Source organism: Telmatherina bonti, assembly GCF_933228915.1.
Source record: "Telmatherina bonti genome assembly, chromosome: 12".
Classification (NCBI taxonomy): domain Eukaryota; kingdom Metazoa; phylum Chordata; class Actinopteri; order Atheriniformes; family Telmatherinidae; genus Telmatherina; species Telmatherina bonti.
This window is the reverse complement of record NC_136610.1, coordinates 23476954-23499555: the sequence shown is the minus strand read 5'-3', so window position 1 is coordinate 23499555 and position 22602 is coordinate 23476954. Positions and strand designations below refer to the sequence as shown.

The 22602-nt window shown below is 40.3% G+C and overlaps 2 protein-coding genes across 3 annotated transcripts; both read right to left on the bottom strand.

Annotated features, from left to right (window-relative positions):
* Positions 1-309: 309 nt before the first annotated feature.
* ganabb (glucosidase II alpha subunit b) lies at positions 310-14967 on the bottom strand (the record flags this gene model as incomplete). 2 transcript variants are annotated; one of them, XM_079250237.1, is made up of 25 exons in its annotated part: positions 310-1720; positions 2937-3037; positions 3233-3342; positions 3464-3577; positions 3743-3817; positions 4680-4756; positions 5406-5470; positions 5805-6048; positions 6866-6967; positions 7210-7306; positions 7789-7929; positions 9003-9082; positions 9264-9390; positions 9518-9753; positions 10406-10559; positions 10731-10911; positions 11006-11102; positions 11244-11322; positions 11423-11480; positions 12616-12681; positions 12842-13021; positions 13205-13332; positions 13877-13985; positions 14094-14195; positions 14948-14967. In XM_079250237.1, the coding sequence occupies 25 exons, from the start codon at positions 14965-14967 to the stop codon at positions 1611-1613; spliced, it is 2853 nt and encodes a 950-aa protein (XP_079106363.1). In that variant the 3' UTR covers positions 310-1610. The 2 variants fall into 2 exon arrangements, with proteins under 2 accessions (XP_079106363.1, XP_079106364.1); XM_079250238.1 differs by lacking the exon at positions 12616-12681 and having other exon boundaries at positions 14948-14958.
* Positions 14968-16105: 1138 nt separating this feature from the next.
* Positions 16106-21266, bottom strand: ints5 (integrator complex subunit 5). The gene is made up of 4 exons (XM_079250308.1): positions 21134-21266; positions 19078-19330; positions 17013-18989; positions 16106-16883 (listed from the first exon to the last, which is right to left on the bottom strand). The coding sequence occupies exons 1-4, from the start codon at positions 21226-21228 to the stop codon at positions 16176-16178; spliced, it is 3033 nt and encodes a 1010-aa protein (XP_079106434.1). The 5' UTR covers positions 21229-21266; the 3' UTR covers positions 16106-16175.
* Positions 21267-22602: the final 1336 nt, after the last annotated feature.

The window sequence follows — 22602 nt, the reverse complement described above, 5'->3', positions numbered from 1 at the left end:
CACTACAACTGTAGGCAAAACCTACTTCTGTCACCGGCACCGCCTAACCAAAATGTCGCTGCTCGAGCTCCTGCGACATGTCACTTTCATAAAAACTCAGATTTGTAAACACATACAATTAAATTAATATAATTAAAATCCTTTGTCTCATCCTGGTCTGGTCTTGCAACAAGACCCGTTGACCTCTGTTGTGAATTGGCACCATGTCAAGCTGTACTAAACTAATGACATCAAAGCATTTTTACATTTGGTCAACTTTATTTTCACTTGGTCTCTGTAAGAGTAAATCTGACAATTTTGACAGCTGCATTCAAACTGTCCATCAACTTATCAAACCATCAACAAAAATTCAGCGACATGTACATTTATGGTTTTTAAAAACAGAAAAACAACAAAATCCCTAATAGAGGCGACTAGACAGCACACAGACCAGTTTCCAGGGAATCATTTGCATCTTTAAAACATTTAGAACAGATGTTTTCATTGCTCAGATGGCTTTAAATTTATATATTTTTAAGTTGGACACTCCTGAGGGCTTTGACTTCATCAGCTCATAAAGATACAAATAATGGGAATTCTGGACTTTCCCCGATACCTAGTTATACACAAAATTCTCAACTTTTACATCTTCATAATTTTTTCTTGAGTGCATTAAAAGAGCCTAGTGAACCAAGATGGAAAAATATTTGATAAAAGAGAAAGCACAACAGAATGACCCACAGACGGTGGTTCAGTCCCCTGAAGTGACTCACTGAAAAGTTTGATCAAGTCAGCTGAACATCTTCTCTGCAGCAGCTGAACGACCTCATCACTTCCAAAGTTAAACAACGGTTATCAAATTCACGCTGAGGAATTCAGGGACGGGGTGCATAAGGATGGACTGGTCCAAACTGGTAAAAGATGATGACTATGTGGCATCAACAAATTTATGAAATATTGAAGTTTACTGTAGAACTGCACATAATTGGTGATGAGCCCTTCTAAGATATGAAATGTGGCACAAGTAAAAGGCTGGGCTCCTGGCTCTTGTCAGAGCGTCACCTAAAAGAGGAATGGTAATGATAGTTAAATCTGAGGGCGTCAATAGTATGTGGAGCATTTATTTTGAATCTGAACCTTCCTAAATGATGCTGATTAATCCTGTTAGCTTTATTTTGAGGCAAACTAAAAAAAAAACAAAAAAAAACAAAAAAAAAACAAGATGATTCCACGAAGATGGAAAAACAAATAAGAATTTTTTTTTTTCTTTTTCTCCTTTTTTTTTTTTTATTTCTATGGTTCATGAAAAGGACAAGACCTAAACGGCTTAGTTGTTACCAATCTGAAAAATGTGACTCATTTATATAGTAATAACCTTGAACCCTTGTTGTCAGGTATTAACAGTGCGACTTAAAACACGAGGGAAATGGCCGATAAGTTAAAAAGGCTCAGGTCAACTAATAGGTATAAGCGAGTTTGGGAGTGTGTGTGTTTGTATGAAAACTGGAATTTTTGTGTTTTATCTTCATATTGGCTATCCCACTGTCCTGCTATAGTTAGTCCTGGCTGTTAGGTCTCTTTCCATTTCCTCCTGTTCATTTTAGTTCAGACATTCTCTCCTGTCTCCATATTTAATTAAGTGCCACAGTCCAGTCTACCCCTGCGTTCATGCCAGGCTTGCGGAGTGTCACAACAGACGTGGAGGCATTAAAATCAAACTCTAGTTGACTCTCCTGGCCATCTGCAAAAAGAAAAAACAAAATTTGTTTTTTGAGCAGAGGATAATCACTGAACACCAATTAAGTTTCAGAGACACTTCATTTCCAGGTACATCAGGAGAATATTTTCTTAAATGAGTTAATGCATTGGTCTTGGATATGTTAAAGTTGGCAGAGTGGAATTCTGCAGAATTCTGTTCAGTAGCTTCACTAAATCTATAAACTAATATTTATTCAAGCGCCATTAAACTCTCTTTCTCCTCCCAGTCCTGAAAACCCATCTCATAAATGGGCATTTCAAATTGAACCGCTCTATTTGAGCTGCACTAGTAGTTGCATACAAATCACATTTACTCCAGTTAACATTAAACCATAATCAACTCATTATTTCATATTGCTGGTTTGAGATTTCCTAATAAAGCATTTTTTACAGCAAAGTGTAACTTAACTTCAGAAAACAGCACACAAGTATAAACCCAAACAATCAGCTCTAGATGTTTTTTTTAAAGCACATACATTTTAATTGATTTAATTGAGTGTATTCAGGTTTTTTTTTTTAATGCCATTCTGTCCTAATATATGCCATTACAGTTTTTACACATTGGATAATATCTTTGTCTCTAAAATTTTACAGACAGAGACATTGATTCAATATGTTAGTGCACATACAGAAAATTAGGGGTGGGAAAATCGAATTTAAAAAAAATAAATAAATAAAAAATCGAAAATCAAGATTTTTTGTTTCACAATTTTAAAATAGATTTTTTTTGTTAAAAAAAACTTTTTTTTTCCCATGAAATAAAATTAATCTACTATAGATTTTTGTCATTTTTATTGGTTTTATTGATCTTTTTACTTGTCTTCTTGGGCATTATAGTAGCAGAATGATGGTCTGGCTACTGTGTTTTCTCCTAACTGAAAAACAAGGAAAAAAAATTACTAGCAAAAAAAAGGTTTTTTAAATTTTTTGGGGTTTTTAATCTACGAAAATCAGCAATATCAAAGAATTTTAGAATCACAATTTAACGAATCAACACCCAAAAAAAATCGGAATTGAATCAGGACAAAAGCATATCGTCAAAGCCCTACGGAAAATACAAGACATTTTGAGGCTGTGCGGCAATGCTCCACAGGTTTGTCAGCTTCATGCTTTAAGCACCAGAAAACATGACAATAATAAGGTTTCTTTGTAACTCATTAAAAAAATAAAATAAAATAAAGAGGTAAAAATGTACACACCTGCAGTCTTCAGAGTAACTTTGCTGGGTTTACTGGCTCCCACTATGACAACACGTTCAATCCAGGACTTGGTAGTAAAATAGGCATGAGGAGCGAGATTACTGTGGAAGAGAGAGGCTCGATTTAACATTTAAACATTACAAAGGTATACAGACTAACCCCGGTTACTCAAATTGGTTGCTTCACTTTTAAAGCCTTTAGTTGGTTTGCCATGTGCAGATTTGAGCTGCTCCTATGCATCTAGAAGCAAATTTTACTTAGATTAACACACAAAGAGGGAAAAAACTTATACTCACACAGAAGTGAGCACGTTGTTGGCAAAAGACAACCTCCTGTGGTTGAATTCCTTCTTTTCATAGTTGAAGGTGTGGCCATCATCTATGTAGAGCTCACCCTCTGCAGTTCTCTGCCAGGAAGAAAACAACAAAACAAAATTAAAATAATGACAAATCTGCTTGGCAAACTGTCAAACAGTGATGAAGCACGAATGTGCTGAGCAGCAGCAGCAGCAGGCTCAGTTAAGTTACCTGATTATTAAGAGCCACGTATAGAGTGTAGGGGTCATGCTCCATACAGGAGGAGGACCTACGAACTCGCAACTTCCTGGGAATGATGGAGCCGCCGCGCTGGAAAACTGGGATCTGACAGCAAAACGCAACAAGACCATCATAATTGGAGAAATGGTAAAAAAAAAAAAAAAAAAAAGCGTGGAGGTCAACACATGCAAAGACAAACTGACAGTCACTTTGTCAAAGAATGAACCTAATCACAGCTTTAGACTATGTACTGTTGACATTTGTGCTTACAGAGCTCATGGTGACAGGGATGTAGAGGTTTTGGGCCCCATTGTGCTTCTGGAAGGTGTGGATGTCAAACCAGACCTGAAAGAGAAAGAGAGAAAGAGAGAGAAAGAGAGAGAGAGAGAGAGAGATCGATAAGAGGGAGGTCGATGACATCATTAAAATTATGTACACACATGAAAATATGCAGTTAAAATTAGCAACATGGAAGGACATTTCTTTTCCAAGTGTAAAGGAGTGAAACAGGGCTGCAGTCTCAGTCCCACCCTCTGGATGAACTGGCTGGAGTCAACAGAACGATCCAAAATCTCCTGTGTCATTCTGTGTCATTCTAACCCTAATGATCGATTAAAAGGATGCACTACAACATAAACCATCACCTGTATACCTCCTGTCAGACCTATGATCTCTGGATAAAACAAATCTTAGGGTTGGATGGATAGTCACTCTCAAATTTAAAGAAGACCAAAAAAAAAACAAAAAAAAAAAAAAACACCCCACACACCTGTCACTGAAATAAGTAAAAATTGAAAAGGAAAAAGATGAAAATTGTTACATCACTGTGTGATTGTGGTTTAATATAAATATTCTTCACAAAAAAGAAAATATAGTTTAAGTCATTCCTTAACATTTTGTTATGCTTTATATGGTTATATGGTTTCTGTAACATTCGAACTTGCGCACCTGTTGACGGGTATTTGACCCACTGCTCATCAAAGTGCTGCAATTTGTCCACATCAGTTTTGTTTGCTTTTTTTTTTCCCTCTTTTTTTTAAATCTCATTTAAATTAAAAAGCGATGTCTTAAATGACTAAGCTATATTTTAACAGTTTTACTTGTTACTTTTTCGGTCTCCAGTTATTTAAGAGGCTATTGAGACTTTTGCCTTCTCTTACTGGAAAGTTTATTTCCATGAGCGAGAGCCATGAGAAAACTGTTTTACCTCATCTTTCCCCGGCAGGTAGGCAGTAACTCCTCTGGCTCCTTCCTCAGTAACAGGGTGCACCAGAAGATCTCGTCCTGCAGCAGTGTTAACCATGAGTCCATTGTTTCCAAACATTTGCTTTACTGAATCAGCTGAATTCAAAATTTCACTGTGGTTTGTCTCACACCTTAAGCTGATACCTAAATATAGTCATGATTGACCCCAATATTTATGATTCAATGTTCTTTTTCCTAAAACCAAAATATTTACCACTTTTCACCACCTGGTGGCAGCAGAAACAACATGAGCACAATAATGACATCTTGAGTTTATATGTACTTAAATCCACAAATCCAGCTTTTACAAAGTCAACTAACTGATCTTTTGCTGTAACTGTATGCAGCTGAGGTTTTCCATTATGTTCACAATGTTGTCCCCAATAGTTTCTGGAAGATAACTGTTGGTATATTAAAGTATTTTCCCCCTTCCCCTTCTCAACAGCTGTCTAAAGATAATTACATAACAGGAGAAGTCCAAACCATAACGTTGTGGGAAGTGAAAGTCACTAAAAGGCTGTGAAAATGCTCCTGTTCTCACCTTCTTTAAGCAAATACTTTAATATCATTCTTGTAAGATTTTAAAATTTTAGCCACTTGAAGGAAATTCAAGCACATTGCCAAAGCATTTTTGTAACAAATTGGACACTTTGTGGGAAGAAAACAATTTTAAGATGTGATGCCTTACCAATCAAAAACTCGTCATCCAGGGCAAAAGTAGAAGGATCCTGAGGATACTCCACCCACAGCGGTCTGCAAAACAAATTCACTTTTGACCCAGTTTTTTTAAATCTGCGGTTATGCATGCTGCTGAAATCAACTTAAAATGCTAATACGTTCAATTCAGTGGAAAACCGCATTCTGTTTAATTTTACCTTGTTTTTCTGCTGGACACCGCAGTAACATGTAAAATCAGTGTACACATGTCATATCCTGAACAGCTGGTTTTGCCTTTTTTTCAACTGACGTAAATGTCAGTAACTTTCAATTCAAGAATCGTAAATCCAACTAAAACTGTGAAAAGCCTTTGTGATGATTTTCTAAACACACCACTTCATCAACAATGATGCTTCTTGCCTGCCCTCACCTCATGATGGGCTCTCCAGTGCGGTGTGCATGGTAGAACTGCTGGTACCAGTAGGGAAGGAATGTGTAGCGCTGACGCACAGCCTCGCGGATCAGAGCAGTGTTTTCTGGGCCAAACAGCCAGGGCTCACGGCGAGGTGTGTCCAGATGGGCATGGGCCCTAAAGAATGGCTGATAAGCTCCCGTCTGGTACCAACGCACCAGCAGCTCAGTGTTTGGAGACTTGAAGAAACCACCGACATCAGCTATGAGACGAGAGAAGGTATGTTATGGTTATCGAAGTCTGGGCTGTTTCTGGCAGGGAAGGGCAACTCCTTAGGGGTTGCTGTCCATCAGCTATAAGATGTTACCCTGTTTTAACAACAAATTCAAATTAACAGGTCACTTCACAACATGACTGAATCAGGCGTGTTGCAGCAGGGGAACATGTGAAACCTGGAGGAGGACAGCGGCCATGGACTACTGGAGTTGCCCATCCCTGATAAACAAGCATCATTAGATCCACTATTTGAGAGCTTCTGTCTGAAACTGGAATTCTTATTACAGAACAGACATTTAAGATAATTCAATTTTCTTTAATCAAAGTGAGATGACGACAAAAACTGGTCTTGAAATGAAACATCTTAACCAGGACAGTCAGTGAGGCAACGTGACTTAAATATAACCGCAGCTCATTTATCAAGAGAACATTTGCTTTTACCATGGTAACCTCTTCGAGCACATTCCCATAGCAACATCACCAAAACCTCCAGAGAAATCTGGGACCAAATCTGATTATCTTTTCAGTCCAATTTTTTCTTCTACATAAAACCACTTCAGGATCAGAGGCATTCTGTTTTAAAGGGGACTGAAGCGATCGGCAGCATTTTGTAATCTGCTCATTCCAGTTAAGTATGAAGTATAAGAAGCGCAGAAAAAGACTAAAACACTCTATAGCTCCTTACTCCTGAAGTGATGACAATTTGTATTTACAGAGAAATAGCAAAAGTCATCACAAGTTCAGAAAATTGAATTAAAGGACATTTAAATAAGAAAACTCTAAAGTAAGATGTTAATACTCACCACCACAGAAGGAGATTCCAACCAGGCCAAGGCTCAGACACATAGGGATAGAGATTTTCAGATGGTCCCACTCAGCAGCATTATCTCCAGTCCACACAGCACCTGTGTGCAGAGGAAAAAAAAAAAAAAACCCCACACTTCTCAGTCCACTGAAAAAGATGATCAAGTGTTACAAATGCTCTGATTATAACAGGCCAAGTCCAGGAGACATTTAAGAACACATCATGTCCTTCTGACTCCAAGATCTGCACCTGATTTTCCTTGTAAACACCAAATGTAAACAGGAAAAGGCAAGTTGTTCAATATGCGATATTAACAGGAAGTGCATGCAGTTACAGGCTCACCATAGCGTTGTGACCCAGCAAAGAAAGCTCTGGTGAGGACAAAGGGGCGCTGAACTCCTCCAGACCTCTGGATTAAACCCTCTGCTGTGGCCATTTGCTGTAGAGCAAAAACAAATAAGTAATAAAAAGGAAAACACAGAAAATCATAAAAGAAGAAGTATAAAGAGTATTGAACAACATTTAATTTTATTTTGAAGAAATTGTTTGGTTGAAACTCCTTAGACATGCCTTTGCATTATTTCTAAAATCATGTAGCACATTTAGCCTCAGATATGACAAAGTACCCATATGCTCAAAACAATCAAAAACAAAAAAGACAAATTCAGATTTTTAAACAGCATGAGCAGTTTTACACATTTCTAGTTATTTGTAGAAAAATTAATGCATGATAATTGGGATCATTATAAAATTTGCAATGGTGTCATCCCAAGCCTTACATCAGTCTCAGCTAATGACCTGTTTAGTCATGAGTCAATTATTTACCCATCATTACAAAAGCAAAATGACTGAGTGACAATCCAACTACAACAGCATAAAAAAAAAAAAAAAACTTAAGGCTGTGGGCTTAATGTCTCTTACCACATAGAAGCCATACAAGTTGTGCACATCACGGTTTTCCCAGTTTCCATGCACTGCATCCTTGTGCATGGTGACTTCAGGTCCATTAAAAACTGATGGCTCATTCATGTCATTCCACGTATACAGATTTTCCATGGAGCCCTGCAGAGAGGACAGGCTGTGTGTCATCTTAACAGTCTAATCACATTGTGGAAAAAGTGCAGAGAAATTCAATTACACCTGGAATGAAAAATTCTGTCACATGTCTGAAAACAAACAATTAGCCAATAATGAGCCGGTGGCAAGCTGCAGTTACACAAAAAAAAGGTTTTAACAAATGTCAGCAGTGTTCCTCAGATCATGTCATTTCTTATGCTAAGATGTCAAACATGGAGTCTCAGAGACTCACCTCTGGGCCTGTTGTAGTAAGCAATAAGTCAATTGCACGATAAAAAAAAATGTGCACAATAAGTCTCTCTCTCTCTCTTCACAGAAATACAAAAAGCCTCCTTGTGCACTTAAAACACAACCAACAACTTCCCAGCTGGGAAAAAAAAACCAAAAAAAAAAAAAACCTTAACGAGGCTAGCTCCATCTTCCCGACAGTCCTCGATCATTGGGGTGTTTAACCGACAGATTAAATACAAACAGGACAGTGAAACATGGTGTGCACTCAGACAGCGTGGTTGGTAAAGCGATGCTGCCCTTTAATGTTAAAAAGGCGACATTTTGAAAAATGTTGCAAATATTTCACAGCCAGTATGAATTGCCTGGATGAACATACATGTTACAAACGGCAAGTCCACAACTTTATGATGACATGAAGAATGACATACTGAAGGCGATCAAAGACTTTCAATTTAAGTCTTCCAGATGTGGTCAAGTCCAAAACATGCCCCCTTATGTGACCTTGGCCATAGCCTACATAACTGTGTTATAGTGTTTAGAGATCATATGTTCCAGGTAACCCCAGGAGAAATCCCAATCTTTTTTTTTAGCAGACTGATGACTGGATGAGCATAAACTAGTCTGTACATCAAGCTAAATGTTCTTTAGAAATTAAAGTATGTTGATCTTTGAAAGGGTGTACTTGCATTAATATGGCATTGTTATTTTTGTTGAAAATGGTCTCAAAATGACAACAAATCGCTTAGCACAACATTAATTGCCTGTCACAATCATTTGAGACAATTAATCGCATTGCAAAAATTTGTTACCGTGACAGGCCTACTCACCTCATACTGATTGTAGTCAAACATGCTGGCCCACCAGGCCCTCATGTCAGCACGGGTGAAGTCTGGATAACCAGCATTACCTAAAATTTATTGTTCACACCAAGACGGAAAAAAAGGCAGGAGATGCATATGGAAAGTTATAGAAATGCATCAAATGAAGACCTTTTTACACTGTAAAACTTGGTGTAAATCTAAAAGTTCTCCTCAGAATAGACAGCTAAAAACATGTTTTGGTAAATTATGCAGATGTTTATCTCTTACCAGGCCAACACCAGCCCTCATAGTCGCCCCCATCTTTATTCTTGATATAGAAACCCCGAGAGCGGATTTCATTATGGATCTTGTAGTTGCTGTCTACTTTGATGTGAGGGTCCACAATGGCAACCATCTAAAAACAAAACAAAATACTGAGCTATCTGAGGAAGATACAACTAGGTAATTCAAGCCGGTTGTTCCTAAACATCATGCTGCATAACACTAAAGTTGCTGTCTTCGAGGTACTGTGTTGTCCATACCTTGCGCTTCTTGTCCATGAGATGCTGCAGCATTTCCTTTGGTGATGCAAACTTGTGTGGATCCCAGGTGAAGTAGCGCTTTCCATCTGTGTGCTCGATATCAAGCCAGATAAAGTCATAGGGGATGTCATGCTCATCAAAGCCTGCATCTACTGCTAGAACATCTTCCTGGTCATTGTAGTTCCAGCGGCACTGGTGGTAAGCCACGGAAGCCAGCGGAGGGAAGGACTGAGTGCCTGATGGGCAACAGAGAGAAGATATCAGATGGTTGGGGGACAGAAAGGCAAAGACTGAAGAAAACAGTAAAGAGCTGATTTGTTTTCCTCCAATTTAGCTGCAGGAAGTGGATCAATATCCAGACTGACTAAAGCTGTTAATTTAGAGGCTGATGCTGACTTATTTCTATGACATTATTCACACTCAATTTTGTCTTTTATTGCAACATGTTTATGGTTATAAAATTAAATAAGCTTAAATACAAAAGATTATTGTGACTTACTGACATACTTCATTATAAAAAAAAAAAGGGAAGAAATAATGTTCCATTAAGTAAGTCAACCAATTAAAATTTCAGATGAAAACCTACAATCAGAAAATGATTTTGTAAAAAGCCAACTCAAAAATAATTTCTGCCTTTATGTCTCAGCTTTGAAGCAGATACAGATATCATGAATCACCTGAGAACCCAAACTTTCTACGTTTATTCTAAATGGACCATCTTTGTCCACAAATGAGCATATCTGCTGCAAGAAACATTATGGATTGAGAACACACACATGCACACCAGTGTGCATTCAAAATAAATGACTACAAACTCAGCCATGAAGCGCAACAGGCTCGTCGCTCTCTGAACATTGTGAAAACATGAAGAATCAACCAAATTCCCACCTGTTAATGAGGCATACTGAGAGAAGACATCTTTGGGAGTTGGTCCAAGCATGATGAAGACGTCAATGATACCACTTTCAGAGATCCAACGAACATCTGTCTGTGGTCTTTCACTGGAGCCCTGAACATAGTCCAGCATTTTCCCAAACACAGTCTGAAGAGAAGCAGAGATATACTATTAAAAGTGCTGATTTGCAGGCAAAAGTCATAACAGCTCTTTTAAAGAGTTTTTGGTCCTCAAGATAGAGGTTAACAATGGAATGCAGTTCTTGCTATTAAAACATAAAAAGAGCTGATTCAATAAAAGAAAAAAATTTAAAAAGACCTTTCCAGCTGTGTTGGAGCTTATATCCACCCAAGTTTCTGCAGCATTGAGCCAAAAGATGCCTGTAGTCCGCTGGACGTTATGCGCCAACATAACTGGGACAGCCCCATACAAGGCCATGGGATTATACAATTCATACTGGAAGACGTCCAAGTTATAGAGTCGATATGGATCTCCATTTCTGAAATAGAGTGCAATATATAAGATAAATAAAGTGCAACCTTCAGGGGAATCTAAATAAAATGTGTTAAATATGAGCAACTGATTGCACTCACTCTGTTGTTTTAAGCTTGAGGGTATCTGCGTGTTCTGGGATGCCATAAACATGCTCCACACCTGGCAGTGAAAAGTCTAAACTAACAGCAGATGGACCTGAGGGGGCAAACAGCAGCCATGTATCAGTCCGAGGAGACAAACTTGAGTTAAATACAATGATTAAATCTTCAAATGATCATTTTAAAAACATTTTGTGATGACAGACTTAATGTAAATGGAAAGAAAAGCAAGATCTACCATTAGGTTTGGTGTCTGTATGTGATTTAAATGTTTCCTCCCACATCCCTTCTTCCATTTTCTCTTCCTCTTTTACTTTCTGGTGGGGGAAAATGGAAACAAACCAATATAATAGTGGAAGATCTAAGAAAAGTGTAAAAATCCTTCCAGAGAGCAAGAAAAGGAGGATCTTCCAGTACCTCGCCCTGATTTGCTGAATCTGTCTCTTCTTTGTTCTCAGCCTCTGTGTCAGCCTGACTGCTCAAGGAGAACAAAGAGAGGAAGTGAAGAGGGAATGAAGCATAACTTCAGCAAAGTTATGTTACAATGTAACCAGTGAAAACATATGTGGGGATAATTAAACTATGATAACAAGGGTGTACAAAATGAAGGGAAGGTGACTGTAACCTCAAGGCTACAATGAAAGCTAAACAATACTCTACAAGGACTTACATGACTGAAATGGGAAAAAAAGGGACTGAGCAACCCCCTGTCTTTTGGCTATTTCAGGCTTAACGTCAACAGACAGGAGCTCTAGAGGCAGCAGCACGCCTCACCCGCAAGGGTCCCTACAGAACCAGCTTTTAAATACAAGTTCTAATATGTTCAAGAGGCGTAATCCGGGTCAAAGCCAACCCCAAACCATCTGCCAACACCACACTCTGCAACAGAAGTTTAGTCACCATAAGCAGCTGTAGAAGATCTTCAGTTATAAAGATGCAAGAGTCTGACAAGTCTGCCGATGTCTAGAAGCACTGTATTCTAGTGTAAGCGTCCCCAAGGCAATTCTAACATAAAGTAAAACTACAAACTGAAGTATGACTACAAAGAGAAATGTTGCTGTTGGGTTTGGGAACTGGGAAGCAGTGACTGATAAACTAAAATGAGAGGACAGTCTACAAGTAGGTGAAGACAGATCAGCACTCTATACTGACTAGAATTATATTTTAGTGTCCACGACTAAGTATTCATTTAACAGGGCCAGTTGAGGTAAGCTAGTCAGTCATGCAATTACAGAATTAGATCTGATTATCAGTCATTGCACTGAAGTGAAGCAAGATGCATGATTTGGTTAATCAGACACTGATCTGATAAGGTTAAATTAAGAATGAGTACAAGACCTTCGAAATACAGTGTGTATGTGTGTATATAGATAGAGATCTTTTCTTAGTGTTTTCTGATAATCAGACTCATAATTTAGCAAACAATCTGGGCCAGAGCGACCCTGCCTAAATCAATCATCTTCTTGCACACACACTCATCCACACCTCTTGCAACCACATTTATTTGAGGGTACAAACAGAACTTGGTGTGATGGGAAACCCTATATTTTGTCACTATTGGCAAAATTAGCACAAGGAACAGAATACACACAAATCTTAAGGGTCTTTACCTAGAGAATACCCTCTTGATATTATCCCACACGCTAGCCACTGTGCTAGTTACTTTATAGGAGAAACTAGGACGATAGGGAGAAGAGGACAGAACAACGAGTCAGAGACAATACTCAAAAAATAAACCATATCATGGGAACAAAAATAAAGAATCAGCCACTGAGTGAGGGCGATTAAAAGAGAGGGCTGGTATTTGGAAATGTGTGTGCATGCGTGGATTCTCACGTGTCCTTGCGCATCCTCAGGTGCTCAAAGGCCAGCAGGCCGCGAGAGTTCAGCGACATCAGGACATCGTGTCCTTCCATTATGTCCAGTCGGAAGGGCCTGGCACTAACAATAACTCTCTGAGACTCTGCCCCCAAGGAAAGCACCACCCCATTCTCATCCTGAGACAAGACAGACAGGCTGAGGCAGAGAGAGGACAGAGACAGAAAAAAAACAAATAAATAATAGTGAAACAAGTACTGAATATTTAGTCAATTTAAGCATCTATTGCTTTAGACACATTTCCTTCACATGTTGCTTTTTTAGTTGGATTGCAACATCCAAACCTCCACCCACTCCACAAAACTCTCAGGGAACACTCACGGCTCTGTAGGTGGCTCCCTGATGAGCACGTCTGGGACCTCAAAGCGAGGCTTCAGCGGCTTCAACTCGTTAATCTTCACCCTCGTTATGTTTCCCTGGAGCCGGTAAAGCTCGAGCAGCAGACGCACCTGAAAGCCAAACACAGAGTCAGAGGGAAAGGGATAAGAAGGAAGGGAGAGAAACAAAAGAAGTGCAGGAAGGTACATTCATTCCTGCAAAATACTACAGCAAAGTCAGACAGCAGATTGTTGGTGTCAATACTAATTAGGATTCTACTTTTGCCATATGATGCATTTGGTTTTTAAAAACATTTAAAAGAGAAGAAATGCTGATTTAAGAAATAGTGTTCAAGTTTAAGCAGCTGAGTAATTTTAATGAAAGATTATTGAACATTTTCACCTTTTTTCATTTAGTATATCAAACTGCAAAATTATATTTTTATAGCTAGCAAGGAGTGTCTCTGCTGCAGGAGTCTCCTATGCTGGTCTTCTAGGGTCACTGCATGTTTCCCTACTACAACACACATGATTTAAATTAAATGGATCCTACAGTTTTTTAAGTTATGCATAGGGGCATAATGAAGCTCAGTAACATCTAACCTGCAAGTAAGAAGCTCTCACAGTTCAGAGTTTGTGGCCCCCCTAGTGTGGTTGTAGCTCAAGAGTGATCTACCTTGTTGTTGTCATTGATGAGCTGCAGGGTGAGTTTGGTGTTGGTCAGCTCCATGGTCTCCAACAGGGCTCGATAAGGGGACTCACCAGGCTTCAAGGCTCTCTGACGCCTAATTAAAGTTAACATAATGGGTAGACAAGTTAACATGTGACAGTAATAAAAATCTTAAATAACCTTTGAGTGACTAAGTATTTTAGTTTTCTATTAAATGACCCACTTGCAGAAGGCACTCTGGTCACAGGTCTTGAAGTTGCCCCTGTCGACAGCCCATGTTCCACTTAGGCACATGGACAGCCACAGCATCAAGAAGGGCGCCATCCTGCAAACAAATTACAGAGAACATCTCGATGTTTATGGCAATCCCCTCTCCTATTTTTTACCCTCTGCTGTTTGGGAACAATGTCCAGATAATTATCTAGGGTACCCACACAACAAACCTAGGCACAGAAGTTAAACTTTACACACACAGACTTTGACCCTGGGCAATTCAATACAAAACATGTCCTCAAACGATAGATAGCTATGCCATTTCCCCGTCCTATAATCACGCAATGGACACTGTCGTTCCCTCTAGTCCCCGGACCTTTAACATTAGTCTCCAACCTTGTCAAATCTGTGTGATGTGATGTGATGTCTCTGGACCGATGCCAGGAGACAGTATTAGCTAACAAATCAGCTAACGTGTGTTGGCACATTTAAACCAATCATTACAGCCAAATAAACGAGAAAACTGGTAACAACTCATATTCTTGCAATATAGCACAGGTTTTATACAAAACACGTTATATGTAACTGTGTATCGTCTGTATAAACATTAATTTCCTTTTTAAAATCAAGATCCGACGCTAGCCTTGCTAACAGCAGAGGCAGCCTGTCAAGCCGCTAATTCAAATGAAAGGAGACTCGACTTTACCAGTAAGATATTTTTACTTGGCGGGGGTTAAATCATTAAACGGCTTCTGCTAATGTTGGGCGTGTATACGAATTAATAACCTATAGCCTCTTGCGCTCGAATAATACAGCAACCCGCTGATAAATAGAGGATAAAACAGCGGAACTGCTTTGTCTTACCTCTGTGTGAAGGTGGCCATCTTGATTGTGCTGCCGCTTGATCCCGCCCCTTTCACTCCGCAACAAAGATCGTTTAAAAGTAAGATTCTCGACTACTTTTACCAATATATTCATATATACGTGCTTATTTTGTAAAGATAAAAGAAAACTGACTAATAACTTCAATATGACGTGTTTTTCTCTACACTGAGGCGGCTTTATCTAATCACCTAATTGGTGATGCATGTGAATATTTACCCTCTCAGCCACGGACACGTCATCTCCAGTGAAGCGCACACATTCATCCCGGATTTGTCCCACAGGATTATTCCCAGCTCATGTGGTGCATTCACGGTTCAGGTTTGCAACCAGTCAGTGTAATCAAGTGACACATCGTGCACTAAAAGTACGTTTTTTTTAAAATAAATTGGTAACCTAAATATGTGATTTCAATCAGCAGTCATATCATATATACTCTCTGGCTAAATACACCATATGAAGAAAATTTTGTTGAGTTACCAACTTTTCCCCCGTTAATTATTATTGGTTTATTTTGTGGTCTCCACATTTTTTCAAATACACATTTAAGAAAGAACCAGCACTGAATGTTAGGACTATTAGTAATCCAGTTTTAAATGAATAATTCATTAATAGTCTTTTTCTTGACAAATTTCTGGTTCTTTAGAGGCTTTATGCTATTCTTGCTTTGCAGTTTTGCCATCCTGGCCAAATATTAATTTCAAGGGTATTTTAACATACAATGACATGTTGGTGCTCTATTGATTACAAGCAGGTGGGAACCACTACAGGATGGTATGATGTATGCTTGATTAAAGTGACTGTTTAGGACTAATTGAAGATTTATTTTGTAAAATGGTTTAAAATTGTGAATACAAGAGATGAAAGTGTTCATAAGAACAGCTTAACAACATGAAAATACTTTTAAATCATACAAATCTAGACATTTCTTTCAAAGCAATTTTGCATTCGGCAAAATATATTGACATACATGTCATTTTAATAAAATTTGTCACAAACTTGTTAGAAATATTTTCAAGTCTTAAACCACAGTTTGAAAGGTACACACACACACACACACACACACACACACACCTAATGCAAACAGCTTTACTTTAATGAAACAGAACAAAAGTTTAAGTAACTTTGTCATCTTCAGCTAACACAACATAAATTTACCTCTGTTTAATAGTCCCTTTATTCCTTCTTTTAGTTTTCTTGTCACTTCCACTCATAGCTGGAATCGCCAGCACAGGTGTCCCAGTCTGTCAATGTTTTTGTGGAGGACGCTGTGAATTGGTGCCACATATCTTGCAACATCACCATCCCGTGAGAAATCCCTGCAGAACACGCCCTTCTCTGGATTAAAGACAAATTTCTGTGGCAGTGGCCCATTTCCCCTCACATACTCCCATACGGCCAGGAGCAGCAGTCTCACCTCAAAGGGAGTCAGATGGGGGAAAGTTTCATGGACGTTAGCCAGAACAGGAGGCAGGAGCTGGCCTTCTCCCATGCAGGACACTAGGAGGCAAGATGCCTGCAAGTGCCATGGGGAGTCTATGGATGATGCCTCCCGGGATGCTTCCCAGTGGGTCAGCAGTGTAGCCAGGAGGCCTCTGAGAACAGCTGAGCAGTAGCAAAGAGCCGGGCGTCCAGCCGCTACCACCTGCAGCAGAGGAAAGAGCACTGGGTGGGCATCGAAGCAGCGTCTAATGTGGATATCTCGCTCCACTGTGGTGCGGGCGTGCTCCTCTGGGGGCCAAGACAGCTCTCCGTTGGCCACATCAGGGCAAACGTTTTCCACAAGAGTGACTGCAACAACTTTGGCTGCCTCTGCATTGATCGGCAGCAGCTCACTGGGGTCAGATGGTGATTGCGAGCCATTGAGACCAGAGGAACTGCAGCACTGTACGATAACAGCCAGCAGAGTCTGGATGTTCTATGGAGAAAGAAGAGAACACCGTCAGTCCTTGTAGATGTTATTTAGGTCTTTTTAAAGAAGAAGAAATTCTATATTTACAACCCGGTGAGTAGAAAACTCACTTCCCTATTAGCTCTAACAACCCACCTGCACGAGTCTCGATGGGTCGGGCAGCTGTGTGGCAGAGCGAACCTTCAGTCCCTTGCCAATCACTCCTGCATGAAACACAGACCACACACTACCAGAAAAATTAACAGTAGTACCAAACCGACAGTTAATGTCGAGCAAAGAGGCTCCCAGGTCAGGCGATGCAGATGGGGAAAGCACAGGGGCGCCAGACATGTCTGCGATCTGCCCACCAAACAGGTCGGCATTGCCTCTGTGCAGCGCTCCCTCCACCAGCTGCTGAAGAACTGCCTTCAGAGTGAGAGGAGAGTAAGCTGCAAACCGGGACAGAAGCAGAACTGAACAGTTCACCACCTCGCTTGCCTGTCCCCCGTCTCTACTAGCCATCCCTGCTTCTCCTCTCCTCCGTAGCGCCAAAAAGAAATGAGTGACAGCTGCCCGGGACAGCAGAAGTAGGTGTGCTGGGGAGGCAGTGCGAGGGAGTGGACTGCAGGACAGGAGACGCGCTGCAGCATGAGAGACAGCTGGTTCACTGTGGAGAAGGAGCGGGCAGAAATCATGGAGGTGTCCCGAGACCGCTGAGCCCACCTGGACAGCCATGGAAGACTGAGCACTTGCTGCACCTTTCCTCTCCTCATCCTGACTCTGGATGGCTGCAGAGAGGTTAAGCAGCAGCTGCCTCAATTGTTGAGGCCCCAGGGTCTGAGTATGAATCTGAGCAACACAGCGGGCCACTGCAGCAGGAATGAGTCCTGCCATGCAGGAGGACAGTGTGGTGTGGAGCTGCCAGGCCAGAGCCAACTCCTCTGGGTTGTGGGCCTGGGTGAGAAGCTGGCAGAGTGTCTCAGTAGCTACACTGGGACCCCCATACACTGATAGCAGGCAGAGCAGCTGGTGCAGCCAGAGGTGACGTTTCCTCTCCAGTCGCAGCGTCTCAGCACAAAGTTGACGTACATGAGACCGCAGCTCCTCCAAAAAGGGGATGACCCTCTGGGGCTGAGATGAGGCTGTGTTATGAGGGTTGACGTCAACCCCATCAGAGCGGTTGAAGACTAGTTTATGGAGATGCAGGAGTAGCATCTGGAGGAGGCGGTCACAGCCTTCTCTGACTCCTTCATGAGGTGACGGTGTTGGGCCAGATATGATGACTGAAGCTGGGGTTGCAGTGTCGGCCAGAAATCGGAGGACCCGAGCCCCACCTGATGGGCTTTGGCTGATGAGGTGGTTAGCCAGCCCAAGCATGTTATCCAGTTCCTCTCTGGGGAGGCCCTGCAGCAGAGCCTGCAGCTGGAGCAGGACGGGAGGCCGTAAGAGCTCGACCAGCTCTGCAGACACAGCACCAAAGAGATTTGGAGACATTGCAGTTAGCTGCAGCAGAAACGGAACTGCAGCTCGTCGCAGTTGTGGGGAGCTTTCCCAAGATGTTGAGGAGGAAGTGGGAGATAGTGCACTTATTGGGTTCAGACTCTCCTGAAACATCCTGAGCAGCTCCTTCCGGATGCTATCTGAGTGATGTGCTGCAAGGTGTCCAAGGATTCCCACCACTGAACCAATCTTGGGTACCCTGCTACCTTTATCCACTCCCATTACTAGTAAGCCCTGGTCTTTGGCACCATGAGAGCAAAAGTCCTTCAGTCCACATGCCAACACTCTGCTGATGATTGTTCCTGGGAAGGCAGACCCAATGTGAGCCACCACCCAGTCAAAATGTGGGGAATGTTGAACTGAGGTGTCCAACAATGCATCCACACAGGCATCGGGGCACCAGGCCAGCATCGCAGCCAGACACTGGGAGTAGGCCTCCATGAGTGACCGAGTGGCAGCACAAGACATCCACAGCTGGAGCAGCTCATTAAGGCTGGAGGAGTGGGGGGCCACCCTGCGCCCAGCATGCTTGCTGCTTAACTGTCCCAGCAGGTCCACAGCCCAAGTGGAAACCAGAGGAGCCCAGGCTCGCGGGTTGAGGCGGATGAACTCTGACAGCACACCATGAACCTCCTACACACACAAACAAAATAATTGAATTACTCTACAACATAATGTTACACATGGATCTTTGATACTTTGAACACAAACAGAGTCCCACTTGTATGATATCTTCCAGGTTGGAGCTGACTCCGGAGCTGGCATTACTCTCCGTCTCCAGGTTGTGCAGGAACGCTGACACATGCTCATCATATACACCCCTCAGATGTTCCAGTACTGCCCCTCGACAGGCTGGGACAGAGCGCAGTAACCGTACGGCGCAGCGTGCATGTTCCCTGACACTGAGCTTCCGACCCTGAACAGCATCAACACCACTGATGAAGGACTTGATCTCCTGGGACAGCTCCTGGGTGCTGGAGGATGTGAAAAAGAAAGATTAGCATCCATAAGCTAAAAAAGCAGAAGAAATACAGCTCATTCATTTGACACAAAGATTGATTTAAACATAACTACAAACATTAACAATATATGTTTGATCAAGAACTGATTTTTATTCATAATTAATTTTTTATACTCTGAAAGATAAGAGCTGCTTACAAATGAATGAATGAATGACAACCCTTTATCTTTTTGTTTAAGGTGTTAAAAACATGTTTCACTTCTGATCATATGTGAAGAGGATAAATGTCAAGTTGGCAAAGCAAGAACCAGCAAAGATTGGGATTTTTCCAGTACAATGACAGAAAATATCCACTAATCAAAACTTTTCCAACACCTAATCATTGCATATCAAATGTTGAAAAATGTGTCAGCTGACCAGGCTAATTGGAGCTAAAACTATTCCCCGACCAGCACAAAATGAACACTAAACCAGTTGAATACCAAAAATTATTTAAATGATCCAAGTACCATTAATTACAGCATTTCCATTTTGGCAAATATGTACTGTTATTTTCTGTAAGAAATTTTGTGTAAAAATAAATAAAACAGTCACTTAGGTCACTGACGTCACCGCTCCTTGCCTATGGAGTAACTTCATCTATCAGCTATCTATACCCAGTCATACATCCTAATGTTTCATCTAGACCCCAGCGTTCATACCAGGAACATTGTCTGTTAACGACCTTCACTAGGCACAGGGAACTCTCGGTCCAGACCGTTTTTATTGTGGTTTTACATCAGTGGAACAGGCTACAAAGTGCTACTGAAACACTGGCATCCATTTCTAACTTCTATGTCTTGACATCTTATCTTTTCCAACTCCAGCTACTCTCCAGGCATTGCTTTGATACTGTATTTGCTGTAGTTGCTCTCCTGTCATTGAAATATATCTAAACTGATTTAGGACTTCATGTGTGGATAATAGTTTCTTGATACACATCTGAGTATGTTTGAGTCTCTAAAATGTATTTCTTAATGTATTTTAAGTCTTGTATTGTAATATTCATTGTTTAGTGTTAATATTTATGAAGCAGGAAGTTTTCCTTATATCTATTTGAGTACACTCCATAATCAGAGTTTAGCAACTTGCTCTTTGTGTTTTATGATTGAATTTAAAAAAAAGTATTGTGTCCCATTTTGAAAAATACTGTTGCATAACAGCACATTTAGAACAATTAAATGTAAATACTTTTTTCATGTTCCCACCCTTTTCCTGACATTTCACAGTTAACCACACAATTCTTTAAAAATACCAGAAAAGACAAACAACTATCAATTATCTGGAGCACTTATATCTTTTCAGTCATGTGTAAACAAATATTAGCTTTGCGAGATGATAATAACACCAAGTGTGTAAAGAACTATTGTATAGAGAGACTATAATGTAAAGAATGACTTAAGAATACCTATCAGTTATGCATAATACTTCACAAATATTTAATTTGCTCCATCTTTTATCATCTATATCAGCATGCTACTTGAGTTTTGAGTTTGAAGTGTTATTTTGAGTTGTAAGTGTTGGTCAGGATAAATTACTTCCATTAAAAATTGCTCTGTAAGCTACGACTGGCTGGTGGAAAATGTGCAGTGACAGTAATGAAGCAACTTTCAACATAACCTGTCTCCGTGAAACAGTCCCCTCACAAAGTTCCAACCTGCTATATTTTGGACAGGTGACATAATCACATGACAGAAAACAAAAACTAAAAGACCCCCTGTAATGAACGTGGATGACCTGAGAGGATAGCTGCCTCCTCCCGCTGCTCAGCACTCACCTCAGGCCAGTCTGCGTTGGGAGACTGTGCGAGCCCTGCATCGCTTTCAGCGGACTCCCGTCAAAAACCACGGACATCGTTTGGTCGTTTAACATCAAAGCGTCACATTAAACCACACTTCTCAGTTGTTGTGCTTCGGCGTGGAGGATTAGGGGAGCTTTTTAATAGTTTTTTTCCTGTCAAAAATCAAGGAACAAATACAAAGAACGGCGCTCCACAGCCGGAAGATAGTTCTTCCTCGCTGTCATGAAAAAGGCTCACAATCACTGGATGACGTAACTAGCGGCATCTAGTGGTAATGTCTGTCATTAATAACGATGATAGACAAATGATGTCTGTGAGTGATAATAATAGCAAAAATACACAAACGTGTAAAGATGTTCAACTTGACGAATCCTGTACTATTACACTTTAAATAAACATAATTAAAACTTTTTAAAAATAAATTGAAAGTTATCACAAAGTAATTTATACTTTTCCAGAGAAGCCAGACAAACGTGCATGCATGGGCCTAACACCACTAGCTGTGATTTTCAGGCAGCTCTGTATTAAAAATAAAGATGATAATTACAGCATAATGAACATTTTTGACAAAATAACAACAACAAACACTTTCTTACTGCATTCATGAACACAGGTTACAATTCTAACATAACTTTTTTTTTTAAAAAGATGAACAGGAAACTCGGGAACAGTCTGTCATCACTGACAGCACTTGTGCCATTATGGAGATACATTTGTGTGCTTGGCATATGTATTTTTAGTAATAAATCATGTGCTGTCAAGTTTTTGGTGAAATGTGAGGAGTAAAGACACAAATTCTGGACTATTAAATATGAGGACAGATGGATAGAGGGCTTTATTTCAAATAAACCAAATGTGGTGTAAATACAGCACAAATAAAGCCAAAAGAAACACAACTGAATGACTAAAATACCATATACAGCAGTGATTAAAATAGTCAGCAACATGACAAAAATTAAATAAGCACAGAAGACCCAAAGGCAACTCAAATTAAAAACTTGTACACTAAAACAGACTTCGACAAAAATTTAACAAAAAAAAACCCAAACAAACCAGAACCTAAAACCTATGGATCATGACATGTGTAGGCTTTGGTGCAGCATATATTTTTTACATCTGGATAGCTTTGAATGCAGGACTGGGATAAACCACATTCTGCTTTGTAATGTCTTTGTATTGCTAAACTGACCTGTTACCCACATAAAAATCTGAAGAATTATGCAATTAAAACTGTAACAAAGGAGGCCCCTGTCAAGCAGTGTATCATGTAAAAATGGGCTAAATGCTACTTTTAATTCTGCCAACAGGGAGCTTTCTGATGAGGTTTTTATTGTGGTTTTTCTCACTTGATTGGGTGAATCAGGAATGGTACACACATAGTTGGTTCTAAAACTAACCATTAGCATAATAATAGTGCGTGTACTTGTGTGTGTGTGTTGACCATG

Bases quoted from the DNA above. Each gene is read 5' to 3' on its own strand.
- ints5 (XM_079250308.1), bottom strand. From the start codon at position 21,228: ATGTTAAACGACCAAACGATGTCCGTGGTTTTTGACGGGAGTCCGCTG. The intron at 19,331-21,133 runs GTGAGTGCTGAG...CACATCCTCCAG, and splicing joins CCAACGCAGACTGGCCTGAG to CACCCAGGAGCTGTCCCAGG. The intron at 18,990-19,077 runs GTGGGACTCTGT...TTGTGTGTGTAG, and splicing joins ACCTGGAAGATATCATACAA to GAGGTTCATGGTGTGCTGTC.